At 60.3% G+C, this 13897-nt stretch overlaps 1 protein-coding gene across 10 annotated transcripts in view; it reads left to right on the forward strand.

The window, feature by feature from the left end:
• Positions 1–13897, forward strand: part of SHANK3 (SH3 and multiple ankyrin repeat domains 3) — a 378942-nt gene that overhangs the window by 354578 nt on the left and 10467 nt on the right. Inside the window, exons 24-25 of one of the 10 annotated variants that reach the window (XR_012585285.1) lie at positions 3139–3191; positions 6848–6882. The exons of 4 other annotated variants lie outside the window; for them this stretch is intronic. Coding sequence is in view for 5 of the 6 variants with exons in the window: in XM_074573075.1 (XP_074429176.1) it covers positions 1774–1864 (91 nt within the window). In the remaining variant the exon portion in view is untranslated. Of the gene's footprint in view, positions 1–1773; positions 2564–3138; positions 3192–6312; positions 6330–6847; positions 6883–13897 lie in introns of those variants that run through there. 5 more of the 10 variants (XM_074573078.1, XM_074573077.1, XM_074573076.1 and 2 more) reach the window with 5 other exon arrangements.

Below are 13897 nucleotides of genomic sequence, written 5' to 3' on the forward strand. Positions count from 1 at the left end.
AGGGGACAAAGTGTCCGGTCCTGACCTGTCCCCAGGGAGCGCTGGTGTAGCTCCTCCTCAGGTCTCCCTGCCGGCGCCGGGGTTGGCAGTGCCGGCCTGGCTGCACGGGTCACCCACCTATCCATAGGTACCAAACTTGTAGTTACAACCACAGTGGGGTACAAAATCTCTGGATCTCTGGTCTCTCTGGATTTGACCCCAGATGCACGTGATGGCCATTCCCTGGCGACCAGTGTCTCCCACCTGGTCCCTTCCCCCTGCACTGCGCAGTTGGGAGCCACGGGGTCCTGTGCTGAATGCTCGTAGTTTAATTGCATTTGGGGACCCTTCTGAAATCAGGCACGCCATGCCTCGTTTCCCTGAAAAGTGCTGACCGTGCCTGTCTCCAGTGACATGAGGGAACGTGGACGTTACCAGCTTTTAATGGTGACCAGGCATGGCATCTCCAAGGGCTCACCCCTGCCAGGCATCGGCCCCGAGCTGATTCCTGTCCCGGCCCCCCCTCGCCCGGGGGTGGTGGAGGGGCTGCTGGGTCTCCTGCCTTCACCCCCTTGGCGTCCCAGAGCCAGCGGCAAGAAGCCCCCTGACTCCTGGCGGTGTCAGACCGCAGCCCCCGCTGCCTGTCCTCTCCTCCCCTGGCCTCCCGTGGCCATCGCGATCACCACCGACCTGCTCTTCCCCGTGCAGCCTCCCGGCAGATGTACCCCCAGGTTTCTAGGGGACACCCCTCTCCATCCTCTGCCTCTCTTTAACCCCTCCTGTCCTCCACCGCTGCTTCTCCTGGTTCCTGTGCTTCAGCAGGCAGCGTGCTCCCCTCGCCCCGTCTCTCCCAGCAGCAGCAGACGCTGCCTGAGCTCCTGCACCTCGCCTTCCATAGAGACCCCGTCCTCCTGGTCCGTGCTCCCCTCACCCACCCTGACACCCCGTGTGTGGCACCTCCAGCAGTCCTGCAGAGTTAAACCCTCCCATTCCTTTTTCTGAAAGTCATGGCCTTTCATCTCTGAAATTTTTGTGCGCCCAGTTGCTGTCAAAGACTTGAAATATTTCCCAGGAAGTCAGCTGTAAATAGAATATTTAATGATGTCAGCCACTCTCCTTCATTGTGAAAATTCTTCTCTTTTATGAAACTGCTGTAAATTCAGAAAATAACGTAAAGAGCAGTTAGATAAGCTTAGAGGACCGATTTCGGGACACGTTTTCCAGTCTCTCCTGAGAATGGCAGTGTTACCCAAACCTGCCACAACAGCCACCCTTGAACGTGGCGGCGCTGCCGAGGAGGAGCGAGGTGGGACCGTGCCGGTGCGATGCCGCTGCCGGCCCTGGAGCGTCCCCTCTGGGGCTGAAGGGTGCTGGGTCCCTCTGGCCAGGCGGGGGGAAAGCCCGGGTGATGCTGCAGCCAGGGCCCCTTCCCGCCCCTCCACGGCGCGGCTGCGGCACTGAGGGCTGGGCCCCGACGCCTGCTGCAGCTTCCTCTGTCATTCGTACATTTAGCTCTGCTCCAGAAAGGGTTGTGCCCCAACCTGAAGCTCTTCCCTAGAGCCAGAGGTGTCCTGGAGTCCCGCAGGACGTGAGGAGGACGAGGTGCCCCTGCAGGAGCCACCCTCGAGCCGCCGGTGGCCCTCCATGGCTCCGGGGGCTGCTGAAGCAGGCGGAGCGGCTCGCCGGTGGCGGCTCGTTCCATTGCTGGAGGTTCTTTCTAAACACATTAAGTTCTGAATTTACAGTAGTTCCATCTAAGAGCGGGCAACTTCTCTCTGCACGCGGTGGCTGTAGCACAGGCCCTGGTGCGTTTCTCTTGCAGAGGTCTGTGAGGGTCCTGGCTGGGGACCCCAGGAACAGAAGACACAAACCGCTCTCTCCATAACTAACTCTGGCTGTATCTCCTTCCAAGACGGTCTTCCGCGGGAGGACGTTTGACAAGAGGGACTGAGAAAGAGGCCAAGAGATACTGAGAGTGAGAACATCAGGTCAGAGTTAAGGCAGTCGATAGAGACGATATTTATTCCGTCCTCCCCGCCCCTGGGCCCTGTGCGAGTGGCCGGGGCCGAGCGTGGCGCGGGGAGCTCTGCGGTGCCCGTGCCCCGCGTGCTGTGCCCGCTGGCTGCCACACGGCCTTCTGCACAGCCCTCCCCAGGACGCCGTAGTTCGGCGGCGACAGTGGCAGCAGAGCAGTGACAGCTCCCATTCGTGCTGTCCCGTGGGAGTAAGCGATGACCCTTGAGCTGGGGACACACGACCTGTGCCCGCGGGGAGCCGCTCTGACGGTTCCCTTGCCGTAGCGTGGCTCTGAAGGCTGACGCGAGGCCAGCAGCGGCTACCTTCGTGTTTAACATGAACGGGATCCTTGAAGATCCGATGTCCCAGCCCGCGGTAGCCTTTGCTAAGCTGCGCGGCAGGAGAGTGACCAGACGTCCCGGGGTCCCTCTGGCTTGACCGTCCCGGCCGCCCCCGGACGGAGCTGATGCCGCAGCAGATGCCGTGCGAGGACCCGCAGCTCAGAGCTGAGCGCTGAAATGGATTCATTGTGTGACATCCATTACCACAATAAAGCTGACGCTAACTAAGAGGTGTACGTTTCTGATTAGCGATGCAGTGAGTCACAGCTAGCGCTGCGAATGCCAGCCGCAGAGCTGCAGTGGTGGCAGGGGCTGAACTCACGCGCTTCAGGGTGACTCACGCGTTAAATGTGCAGCATTAACCCCTGTGTTGAGATGGCATTCCTGTGCAGTGTCCCCTTGTCCTGTGACTGGCCGTGGCCATCCAGCCTCATCAGGCTCGTGTCATTCCTCATTGCGCATGGTCACGCTCCGATCCCGACCTACCACCTCTGCGGACGGGGCTGGTGCGATGCCCATCGGCCTCCCCTGGAGCTGAACGTGGCTCACGGGGGCTCAAGCCAGAAGCATCTGAAGTGTCACCACGGTTCCTGTTGGGGCTCCAGCTAATGCAGCCGAGAACCTGGGTTAGAGGGGGCTTTGCAAAGGGGGTTTGTTTGTTTGTTTGTTTGTTTGCTTGTTTGTTTATCTTTAAGCAACAGCCGAACATGCCAAATGTATCATGTGAAGCAGAATTTCAGATGCAAAACTGAGTTTTTCAGGTGCTGTTCTGGAAACCCACAACTGCTTTGTATTTCTACAGATCTGAAAGAGAGAGAGAAGAAAAATAAGCCCTTTAGGCATTTAGCTCCTAGGGTAAAGCTACCTCTTTCTATATAAACTCATCAATTAATTCTGTTTCAGTTAAATGGTGTAACATTTCTGGTGCAAGCTTTCAGCCGCTGCAGATACAACCCCCTGTTTCCTTGTAGGCTTTTTGTCTCTCCATGGTGTCTAAACTCCTGCACAAAGCAGAGCTGAGCTTCCTTTCCACGGTCCAGGGGATTGTCCGTAGGGAGCTGACGAAAAGCCTGGAGATGAGGCCAGCTGAGCTCTGCGCTGCTCAGCGCCTTCCCGAGAGGGAGCCTGGGGCATACAGGGAGTGACTTGTTATTTTGAGGTCTGGGGAGGAGGTGGCCGTCCAGCTGAGCAGAGAGCCCTGCGCAGGGTGCCGGCAGGACCTGCGGTGTGCCGGGAGGCTGGAGCCCCCGGGCAGGCGGCAGCAGCACCCTTCGGTGACGCCAGGCCAGGTGTCCCCACAGCCCTGCCTGGAACTGCCAGGCTGCTGGCGGCCACAAAGCCTGCAGAGAGGCAAGTCCCAGCTGGTGGTCGCAGCAACGTGCTGCCCTGCGAGCCCTGAGCCCCCCCCGAGCCCCCGGCCTTGCCTCACGTGCCACCGAGGAGGAAGGCAAACCTGCAGCCCCGTGACGGGAGCTGGGCAGGGCTCCATCCTGCTTCCCTGCGGCAGCGGGGCTTAAAGATGCTTAATGCATCTCTGGAGGTGACTAAAAATGCATCCCTCGGTCCGTGGGCTCCCCGTCCCACGGGAGGGGGCTTCTGCCCCTGGAGGCGTGCTGCAGCGGGGCCACCGGCACTGCGGCAGGGGCTCCCGGGCGGCGCGGGGCTCGCCATGCGTCCTGCGGGCATGCAGTGCATGCGGTGCCGTCAGCGCAGTGCCGGAGGATGCTCTTCCCTCCCGGTTGCCATGGCATTTTCCCAGCGTTCACCGCAGGATGTCAGGCTGAGGATGGGGCGCTCCCCGGCCCCATCCACCTCTGCGGCTTTCCCCCGTAGACCTGCCTCCCTCGCGGGGAGCGGGGCAGCCAGCCGGGCAGAGATCAGCCCGTGGAGGTTGGGTGTCTGCAAAAGCGAAGAGCTGCTAGAGGGTGCTGGGAAGGTGTAGCGATGGAGAGAGCACCCACCCACCGCAGGGCAGCGCTGCCCTCGCTCCGAGGGGGCGCCCGTCTGACACCAGCTCAGTGCGTCCTGCCACTGGTGGCCCAGGGGGCGGGGGGGGTGTCTGTTTTTGACGTGGACGGTCATTGCCTACAAGGAGACAGGGGCTTTGTGGGTAGCAGGTCTCAGCATGTGTCCGTGTCACAGCAAGCACAGCTGGCTTCACCTCATCCCGTCACTAACATGTACTAATCACAGCTCATCCACGCATCCCCCCCAGTGAGTAGAAGAGCAAACCGGGACCCTGCCTCACGCGTGTCCAGAGCCAGGCTTGGGAGGAGCAGGGAGGGCTCGCCTGGACCTCGCTGAGAGGAGCCCTGGGTCCCACCAAGACTCTCTCAGTGCCCACGTGGCCCGAAGGAGAGAGGGGTTCAGGCCTGCAGGGCTCACTCGGTGCCGAGTGTGGCTTCAGGAAGGTCCCACCGTGCGCTTGTTTCATCCCTGAGCGCAGGAGAGGAGCTGAGAGGGCTGCTCCTTTCAGGGCTGCAGTGCAGTAGCAGAGGATGTCACAGAAAAGGGGGGATTCCTTTTGTATGGGGAAATACCAAGGGACCCATTCAAATCTCAGCATTTTTGTCAGCAAACGGGAGGCAAAGCACCGCGCAGAGAGAGGCCCGTGTGTGCCCGCGGAGCGGTTCTGCCGGCAGTCTGCCACCGTGCACGGAGTCTCTGGTGAGAGCTTAGGAAGAGATTGGCTCGGAGAGTCCCAGGGGCAGCACATAAGGAGATGAAATCTCCTATGGATACTAGCCCTAAATTTCCTTTTCCTACAAAGATGAGATCAGAGGAGGAGAAAGCAGGAGATGTAAGGTTCAGTTAAGACAAAAGCAGCTCTTATGCCCGTAACACTCTGACCCTGCCAGAAACTTGTAAATGTTCACTGACATCGGGGTCTGCTCCCGATTCCCCCTGTCCCTCCATGGGCACAGGCAGGCCAGAGCTCCTGGCCGAAGGACTCGCAGCCCAGCTGCAGCCCCACCTGCAAAATTGCCCAAGAAAAGCCATCGCTGAGGCTGAGCGGGAGAGCGTTCAGAGTGGGTTTAGGAGTCCTCTTGCTCTTCTACATCACTCCTCCAGCGTAGCAGGTTGGTCACCGTGACGCAGCTGGGACACCGGCCCTGGAGGTGCCTGGCGTTCCCCAGGGGATAACCACGCGTCCCTCGGCCGGCCCTGGGGCTGCCCAGTGCCTCGGCTGCGCAGCGCTGGGCCGGGCCCGTGCTGAACGAGTGTGGTCTTCACCTGGCCCGCTCTTGGTGACCCGCAGCAGGTGGCTGGTGGGGCTTTCCACCTGCAGAACCCTGTTCGGCCAAGCAAACCCCGCTCCCCATGGGGCGGCCATGCTCTGCGCACCGCTCCCGGCTGTTTCTTCCCCTTCTGCGTGCAGCCACGTCCCCTGCAGAAAAGGGCTAACGGTCTGAATGAGAGCAGTGGCCATTTGACATTGGTAGCCACCGTGCCAAACCCAGGCATGGCCGACGCCTGGCGCAGCACTGCAGACCGGGGAGACGGGCGTCCCTGCTGGGAGGAGGGGGCCGTGTCACCTGGGTGAGACGGGGCCTCCTGCTCCCCCCCGATGGCCACAGCTGAGGGGTTCTGCGCTGCACGAGGAGCTTTAGGAAGCTCAGTAGAGCAGCCCAGCGCCCGGGCGAGGAGCTGCGAGGTGTCCTCCTGCTCACCGCAGAGCAAACGTCAGGCTTTCCCCCGACCTCAGCAAGGGATTCCGGCAAACTTCCTGCCGGCAGGACTGTGATTATCCCCTCTGGGAAACGCTAACTCACTGGCGAGGCCCTGATCGTGTTCCACTGACCCGTAGCTGTAGCTGTTACGCTCACAATCATAAAAGCAAAGCACTTAACACAGCTGCCGGGTGAAGTCAGAAAAGATGTTGAACTGTATTTGCCGCTCTTTCTTGTTCTTGCTGTGGGGCATTTTTCTCATGCATATGTTGTTTCCTCCCCCTCCCTCCTCTGCCCTTCCCCAGTCCCCGTCCTGTCCCTCCCCGTCCCCCCCCGACACCGTCCTCCCTCTCCCCCCAGCACTCTCCAATCCTTCAGGCTTTGGCTGTCGAATTCATGCGATTATGAATGTCCCATTTCCCGTAGTAAACACACAAATGGAAGCTCAACTGCTGCGGAACGTCCCGACCTTCACTGGCCCCAACAGCCCTGTGTCGGCCATTCCCTGGGTGCCCCTTCCCCGGGGTCGGGAGCAGCCGGAGCCCCGTGTCGGCCATTCCCTGGGTGCCCCTTCCCCAGGGCTGCCCGGGGCTCAGCCCCCGGCCCCAGACGGTTCTGCCGTCCCCACCGCGGGGCACCGTGGGCCGTGTCACCGCAGCCCTACACCCACGTGGCGCGGGGGGTGCCCGGCCATGCTCCCGCTGTGCCACTCGGCCTCAGCCCCGTGACGAAGTCCGTTCGCTCTTCTCCGTCTTGTTGCCGGCCCGGACCGGAGCTAACATTCTCTCTCATTGCCTCTCTTCCTGCTCTCCATCTGCATGTCCGCGCTGCTCTGTCTAGAACCGCCTCTGGCCTCCGGAGGGTGGGCGAGTTGTGTAAGTGAGCATGTTCTCATCCCATAGCAGACTCACCTCCTCTCCCCGCTCCCGTCCCTCTCCCCGCTCTCCCGGCTGGCCCAGAGCGGGCAGTGGTGCTCGCTCTGGCATGTGAGTGTGTCCCCCCCCCGTCCCCGTGTGCCCGGTAGCATGTCCGTGTCCCTGTGCTGTGATATCTGTGCTGCTGCTCGTAGGTGACGACTGAGGAAATTCCCTCGGGCTTCCATGGGATTCCCACCGTGGCCCGGAGGAGACTCTGTGCCCCGGTGCGGCTGTCTCGGGCGGGGGGGTCGGGGACGGGGACACCCAGCAAGGGCTGCACAGGGGCAGGGTCCCCTTGGCGAAACTCAGCCCCATGGGGAGGGACCCCATCACGGGTGGGGAGGGACCCAGCGAGGGTGAGGAGGGACCCCGTAGTGAAAGAGAGGGACCCCAGTAAGGGTGAGGAGGGATCCCATCCCACCTCCCATCCGGGTGGGGAGGACCCTGGCATGGGTGGGGAGCCTGAGCCAGCTGCCGCCCCAAGCAGCAACGTCCCCTTTCTGAGCCCCAGCAGCCCTCCCCGTGTAATCGATGCACCAGGCTCCCCCTTCCCTGCAGGTTCGGGACTTCCCAGTCGCAGTGTGTCCCTCGGTCACCGTCTGGAGCAAAACTCCCGCCAGGCAGAGGAGGCGGCACCTTGGGCTCTTGCTGTGCTGGGATTGTGCAGCCGTCGCAGGCTGGGGTTCAGCTGCCCGGCGGGGAGGGGGGCCTGGAAGAGACCAGAGCACCCCGCTGGCTTCCAGCAGGCACCCCAGGGCTGCGGGACCTCCAGCCTGGTGACCCACAGCAGGTGTCGTGTGGTGTCCCCAGGGGAGTCACTGTTGACACAAACTTAAAGCACGGCTAAGTGTTTGCCTGAGACAGCTGTCGGAAAATCAGGGTACAGAAAACCGACCCCCGCCTTCTCCCAAACCGGTTAATGACTGCCACTGGAGGAGCCCTTGCTGGGAGATCCTTGGCCCATGTCCCCAGGAGGTCTCAGTGTCCGTGCTGGCAGAGCTCCTTGGCCATGACCCCAGGAGGTCTCAGTGTCCGTGCTGGCAGAGCTCCTTGGCCATGACCCCAGGAGGTCTCAGTGTCCTTGCTGGCAGAGCTCCTTGGCCATGACCCCAGGAGGTCTCAGTGTCCGTGCTGGCAGAGCTCCTTGGCCATGTCCCCAGCAGGTCTCCGTTGCTACCAGAGCTGCTGGAATGCCTTGGCCAGCCCGTGGCTGATGAGCTGTGGGCATTCACCGGGCTGGAGCAGGCAGTGAGACCCCGAGAGAGGCCATTCCCGTCCGCGGGGGGTCACTTGGGCGAGTGGCAGGATCCCCGTCCCTCGCCAGGAGGTGACCAGTGGGTGGGTGCTGGGGGGTTGGAGCTGTGGCACGTGCCCCTGGTCCAGGTGCCCACCAGGCGAATTTCCCCAGAGTGCATGGCCAGCTGCGTGGTCTTGGTTGTGCTTCTTCCGTGTCTGTCTGTCTGTCCTGTTTTCTTTACCCGTAGTGTGTATGAAAGTAGCTGCCTACATCTGTGTCGCTTCCATGTGTGAACGCAGCCCCAGAGCCTTGGCAGAGCTCTGGGCAGTCTCATGTTGGATTTTACTTGTCATTTTCTGCCAACTGTTGAATTTTGGAGTCTGCATCCCCTTCCCGGGTCCGGCTGGACAGGGCCAGTCCCGGGAGGGCAGAACGGCAGCGCTGGGAAACTCCTCCTGCCCGATGCCGCCGGGCTGGCGGGGGCTGCCAGATGCTTCCCAGACGCCTTCCCCAGGTTTCGGCTCTGCTCCAGCCCGGGGCTGTGGCACACGGCCGGTTTAAGCAGAGGTGGGGGAGACTCAGGAGACCTGGCCCCACTTCAGTCCTTCTGGTAGAGCAAAGCGTTGTGGAGCCCCCAGGTCTGGCCGGGGACGGAGCGCTGCTCTGGCTGGAGAGATTCATGCTGCGGGTTCTGCCCAGCAGACCTTGCGTGTGGTCAGCGGCGGGAGAGTCCTCATGCCATTGCATCCGCCCATGTCTTCATGCATTCAGTCCTGTTGCTGGTGTCGCAGAGCGTCTGCGTGTTCGGGGTGGCACCCAGGGGAGATGTGCCATGGTGGGCGCGCTGCAGACGCTTGGCTCGTCCCTCAGCTTGGTGCTGCCTGGCTCAGGAAGGGGCACATTTAGTGTGCTCAGCCTGTCTTCAGCCCCCAGGTCGTTAGGACGCTGCCCGGCAGCCCCAGCTGGTCAGAAAGGGTTTGGGGATGGTGGGTGGCCGTGCTGAATGGGAGCCGGCTTGTCCCCGTCCCGCTGAGCCGGCGTTTCAGACAATGGCCGTGCCTGCCCCCCTCCAGCACCATCTGACTGACCGTGACTGTCAGCTGATGTTTCCTCTCCGCTGCACAGCCCTGTTTGTGTGAAAGCTTTGGACATTGTTTCGCCCGCGCCCGGCGTCCCTGCCCGACTCCGAGCGTGAGCTGCAGCCACCCTGCGCGGCCCCCGCGCCCCAGCACAGCCCCCGCGGGGCCGACACTGCGACGGGCGACGAGCCTTGGCCAGTGCTGCCCGAAGAGGTCAGGGTAGGGTAGGGTTAGAGCAGGGTTAGGGTCAGGGTAGGGTCAATAGGGTTAGGGTAAGGTTAGGAGTTAGGGTTTAGCCGAGGGTTAGTTTTAGGGTTTGGGAGTGAGTTAGGGTTGGGGTTAGCTTTGGTTGCTGTCTTCATCCCAAAGGATCAGCGATGAACCTTGCCATCCACGCTGGCTTTCACAGGTGCATGCTCAGCTGAGCACCATTAACATTTTCTTAGCGCAGGTTTTTGCATTTAATTCCCAGGAAGGGAGGGGAGCTGTAAACCCAGGGGATTTTTAGGGTGCACAAGTGAGGAGAGTCAGTTCTCCAGCAGGTCTGAGGCACCGTGGGTTCGGAGGCAGGAGTGCTCGCTGCTGGCTGGAGGCACGGCAGTTGCTCTCTGTACGCAATTAGCTGTCGTCTGACCCTGTAGATTAACCTTCTGTGTCATCGCAGTTAAAACACTGCTGGGCCAGCTTCCCCTTTCGTGAGCTGCGCAAAGGTCAGGCATTTGCTGCAGACTGTGGTCGTTGTCCCCTGCAACAAAATTTATCACCTAAAATGCAAAGCTGGCGCTGCCCGGCACTGGCACCGGGCAGAAAGCGGAGCCCCGAGCCCAGGCTCAGGTTTCGGTTCTGGGAGCTGGCTCTGGAGGAAGGCAATGAAACGGCTCCACTGACCCCTCCGTGCCCAGCCATGGTGCCTCTGCCCTGCCCGAGCCCAGGGCAGGGTCCCACAGCCCCGGTGCGGCCCCGGGTTTCCCAAACCACAGACGCTGCTCTCCCCTGCCCGCAGCAGTCGCAGTGAGCCCCGTGCGGGTGCCCGGAGCCGCGTTCCCCACTCTCCCCAGTGCAGGGCACGCAGGGAGTCCCCAGGGGTCCCCGCGGCCGGTGTGGTGCCCACCACTGGGGACGACAGGAGACAGGATGCGCCATCTCATCTCTCGGAGCTCAGCACCAGGAATGTGGAATGGAAAAACACACGCAAACGTGCTCTCCCCCAGCTCATCTGAGACCAGCAGGGAACAAGACATAGGAAGAGTCCCGAGTCCTTCTTTTCTGGGCACTTTCTGGACTAGGACCTTGCTTCTGAGCCTTTAGGTGCTACCAGGGGTGCAGCAAATGACAGCTGGGCATCAGATGCCACAGCTCTGCCAGCAGCCGGTGGCTTTGGCCAGCCAGTCTTCTGTGCAGCGGCTGCAGCGCGCAGAGGGCTCTGCCCCGGGGCCGCGACTGTGGGCCAGGAGCTCGGGGGGAGACGGGACGGGCTGTTTGACCCCCAGCCCGGGCCCTGCTGCAGTCTGCAGGGCAGTGCGGTGCGCGCGGCACGTCAGTAGTCTTCTGAGGTCGGGGGAAGATGCTCCAGCTGCGAACAGCAGGAATGACCGCTGTTCTGGCTGCAGAAGGGTGACCGGAGGGAAGAGGGAAGTCATAGAGTGAGAGAGAAAAAAAAGCAGTTTTGAACAGGAAGGAGGCATCGCATCGAGAAGCCACAAAAGGGAATATACCTCCAGGGTTTTCATGGCTGGCTAGTTTTTTTCCCAGATCCAGCCTCTGTATTTTATTGGGATAATGTCTTCTACAGAGTTTGGGAGAGCAAAAAAATAAACGAACCCAGCAAAAATGCAATTTGCTGTCATCGGGCCATGACAGGCTGATTGGGAACTCTCCCAAGAAAGGCAGTGCACGCGCAGAAGGCCCTGGGGCAGCGGAGAGCCCGGAGGCGCGTGTCGTCCTTTCAGCATCACACCAGTCCAGGACTTGGCCTTTCGCTTCCACCTGGCACTGCAGCAAAACACAGCGCCTCAGAGCAGCAGCTTCATCCTTCCGTTATCCAGGCACCAGCTGGGGTTCCCTGGCTTGTCGTCCCCCCCACATGCCCCCCACCTCAGCTCAAGGAACAGTCACAAGTTCTCGGCTCCTTTTCCATCAGTGACGCACCTGCAGGGGTGGTCCTCTTCCCATGCAGAGGAATTTCTATAGAATGAAGAAGAGAAAAACTGTTACAAGGCGGTAAATGAATAGTAGCAGGAGCAACGGTTTCCCCAGTGATACCATCCCATTGCTCAGATCTTCAGCTTTGTCCTCCCATAATGAGGTAAAACAGTGACAATCATAGAATCATAGTCACAGAAGGGTTTGGGTTGAAGGGACCTTAAAGGCCACCCAGTGCCACCCCCTGCCCTGGGCAGGGACACCTCCCACCAGCCCAGGTTGCTCCAAGCCCCGTCCAACCTGGCCTTGAACCCCTCCAGGGATGGGGCAGCCACAGCTTCCATGGGCAACCTGGCCCAGGGGCTCACCCCCCTCACAGCAAAGGATTTCTTCCCAAGATCTCATCCCAATCTCCCCTCTTCCAGTGGAAAACCCTTCCCCCTCGTCCCGTGGCTCCCCTCCCTGAGCCAGAGTCCCTCCCCAGCTTTCCTGGAGCCCCTTTAGGGACTGGAAGGCGGCTCCAGAAATCACCACAGCTTTCTGGAGTGGGTTTTCATACTCTGCTTAAAGTGATTAGACAAGAATCCAGAAAACCATTCATTAGGCCTAATGCAGCCTCCTCCAGGGCGGTCTGAGATGCTCCTCGGGTGAGAAGAGCTTCAGGCTCCCCCCTGTTCGTCTCCTCAGTCATTTCCCAGAGCTGACTGTGTGCTTTGAAGGCATCCAGAGCTGGAACGGACGGGTCTTCCCTTGTTCTTCAGTCGGGTCCACACCATCTCCCGGCCTGGCACGTGTGCCTTATCTGCCATTCCTGTCTGCTTGCCTTTGCCTTCCGCGGGTTTGTTCCTTTTGCTGTCCCCGCGCAGGGTGTTCCAGAGTTGGTGTTTTCTGTGCCTGATGGTGGTCCCTGACCCTGCGATGCGCCAGGCTGGCCCTGCGGGTCAGGCCAGGGCTTGACCAGGATCTGCTGTGGTGGGTCGGGGCTCTCCCGACGGTAACACACGGGGCTGCTCCAGCGCCCGCCCCAGCCAGAAACCTGCCTGGCTCTGCCCGCGCGGTGCAGCCCAGCAGCAGTTCAGGAGCTACCGCCCTGTGCTGCTGTGGCTTGTAGGAAGTCACAGCTTAAGCAGCGTCATGCATTACTCCGATTTTTAAAAGTCGTTGTCTCCCGCTGTTCTGTAGAGCATTCTCCCACTTGTCGCTCCCGTGCTCATGGAGCTTCTGGCCGCATCGCTGCACAACTGTCCTGCAGTCCTAAGTGGGATCCGCAAACTTCACTGGTCCTGCATGATCCGGCATTAGGGTTTAGCAAAAACTTGCATTGTTCAGTGAGGGTCTCCAGCCGAACAGCAGCGTAGGGCTGGCCTGATTCACAGTGTTGGTTGCTACGTGTTCACCTTCTGCTTAAGCTGGAGGAATCAGCTTTCCCATCGCTTTGTCATCCCCAGAGCCAAGGAAGATGCTGAATCTGTGCTAGTTCTAGGACTTCTTCCCTTGTCTGCGCCTGCAATAAGCAGAAGGAATTCAGATCCTGAGGAGACTGAGGAAAGATCTTCTTAGATGTAGACTAAAGAACTTCACTTCTTAGATGTAGAAACTGAAATCTCTCCCTCCCCGCTTTCTGCATTGTAGCATGGTGTGACGTGGGAGTGGGAGACTGGCTCTAGCTAGTCCCAGTGCGGAGGTGTCTCAGTGGCACACATGCCTTCGGGCAGGGAGGTTTGTCCTCTACAGGCTGTTTCATTGCCCTGAGTATCTTCCACGCCTTCAGCGTTGGCAGGTGTGCACTCAGCCGGGGACGGAGGTCTCGGTGTGCCGCCCACGCCGGGGCTGAGCACCTCCAGCAACGCGCACGTGATGCATTGGGTTCCTTGGCGTTCCCTTCCCCAGACGGAAAATCACAAGCGGGTGGGTCAGGGTTTGTTGTCTCATCGGTGGCTGGACACCACGGTGGGATTTGAGCTGAATGCTCTGACTCTGAAGACGCTTGGCTGGAGGAGCTGCGTTTGGAGCTGGGAGCTGGGACTGTTTAGTTTGAGGAAGAGGAGGCTGAGGGGAGACCTCATCACTCTCTACAGCTACTTGAAAGGCCATTGTAGAGAGGTTGGTGCTGGTCGCCCAGGTAATTAGCAATAGAACAAGAGGGAATGGCTTCAAGCTGCAGCAGGGGAGGTTTAGGCTGGACATTAGGAAAAAATTCTTCCCAGAAAGAGTGGTCAGACACTGGAATAGGCTGCCCAGGGAGGTGGTGGAGTCACCGTCCCTGGATGTGTTTACGACTTGTTTAGGTGTGGTGTTGGGGCATACGGTGTAGGGGAGAACTCTGCAGAGTGAGGTTGATGGTTGGACTCGATGATCCCAAGGGCCTTTTCCTACCTGAATGATTCTATGATTCTGTGTTCTATGATTTGTTCCACACTGGATGCTCCTGGGAAAGGCCACTCTTGGGCGGGAGAGTCTGCGCGCTCCTGCCGGCTGCCCCTCTCAGCCGCCCTTCTTCCAGACTGCGGCTCAG

This window comes from Larus michahellis, chromosome 1 (genome assembly GCF_964199755.1).
Source record: "Larus michahellis chromosome 1, bLarMic1.1, whole genome shotgun sequence".
NCBI lineage: Eukaryota > Metazoa > Chordata > Aves > Charadriiformes > Laridae > Larus > Larus michahellis.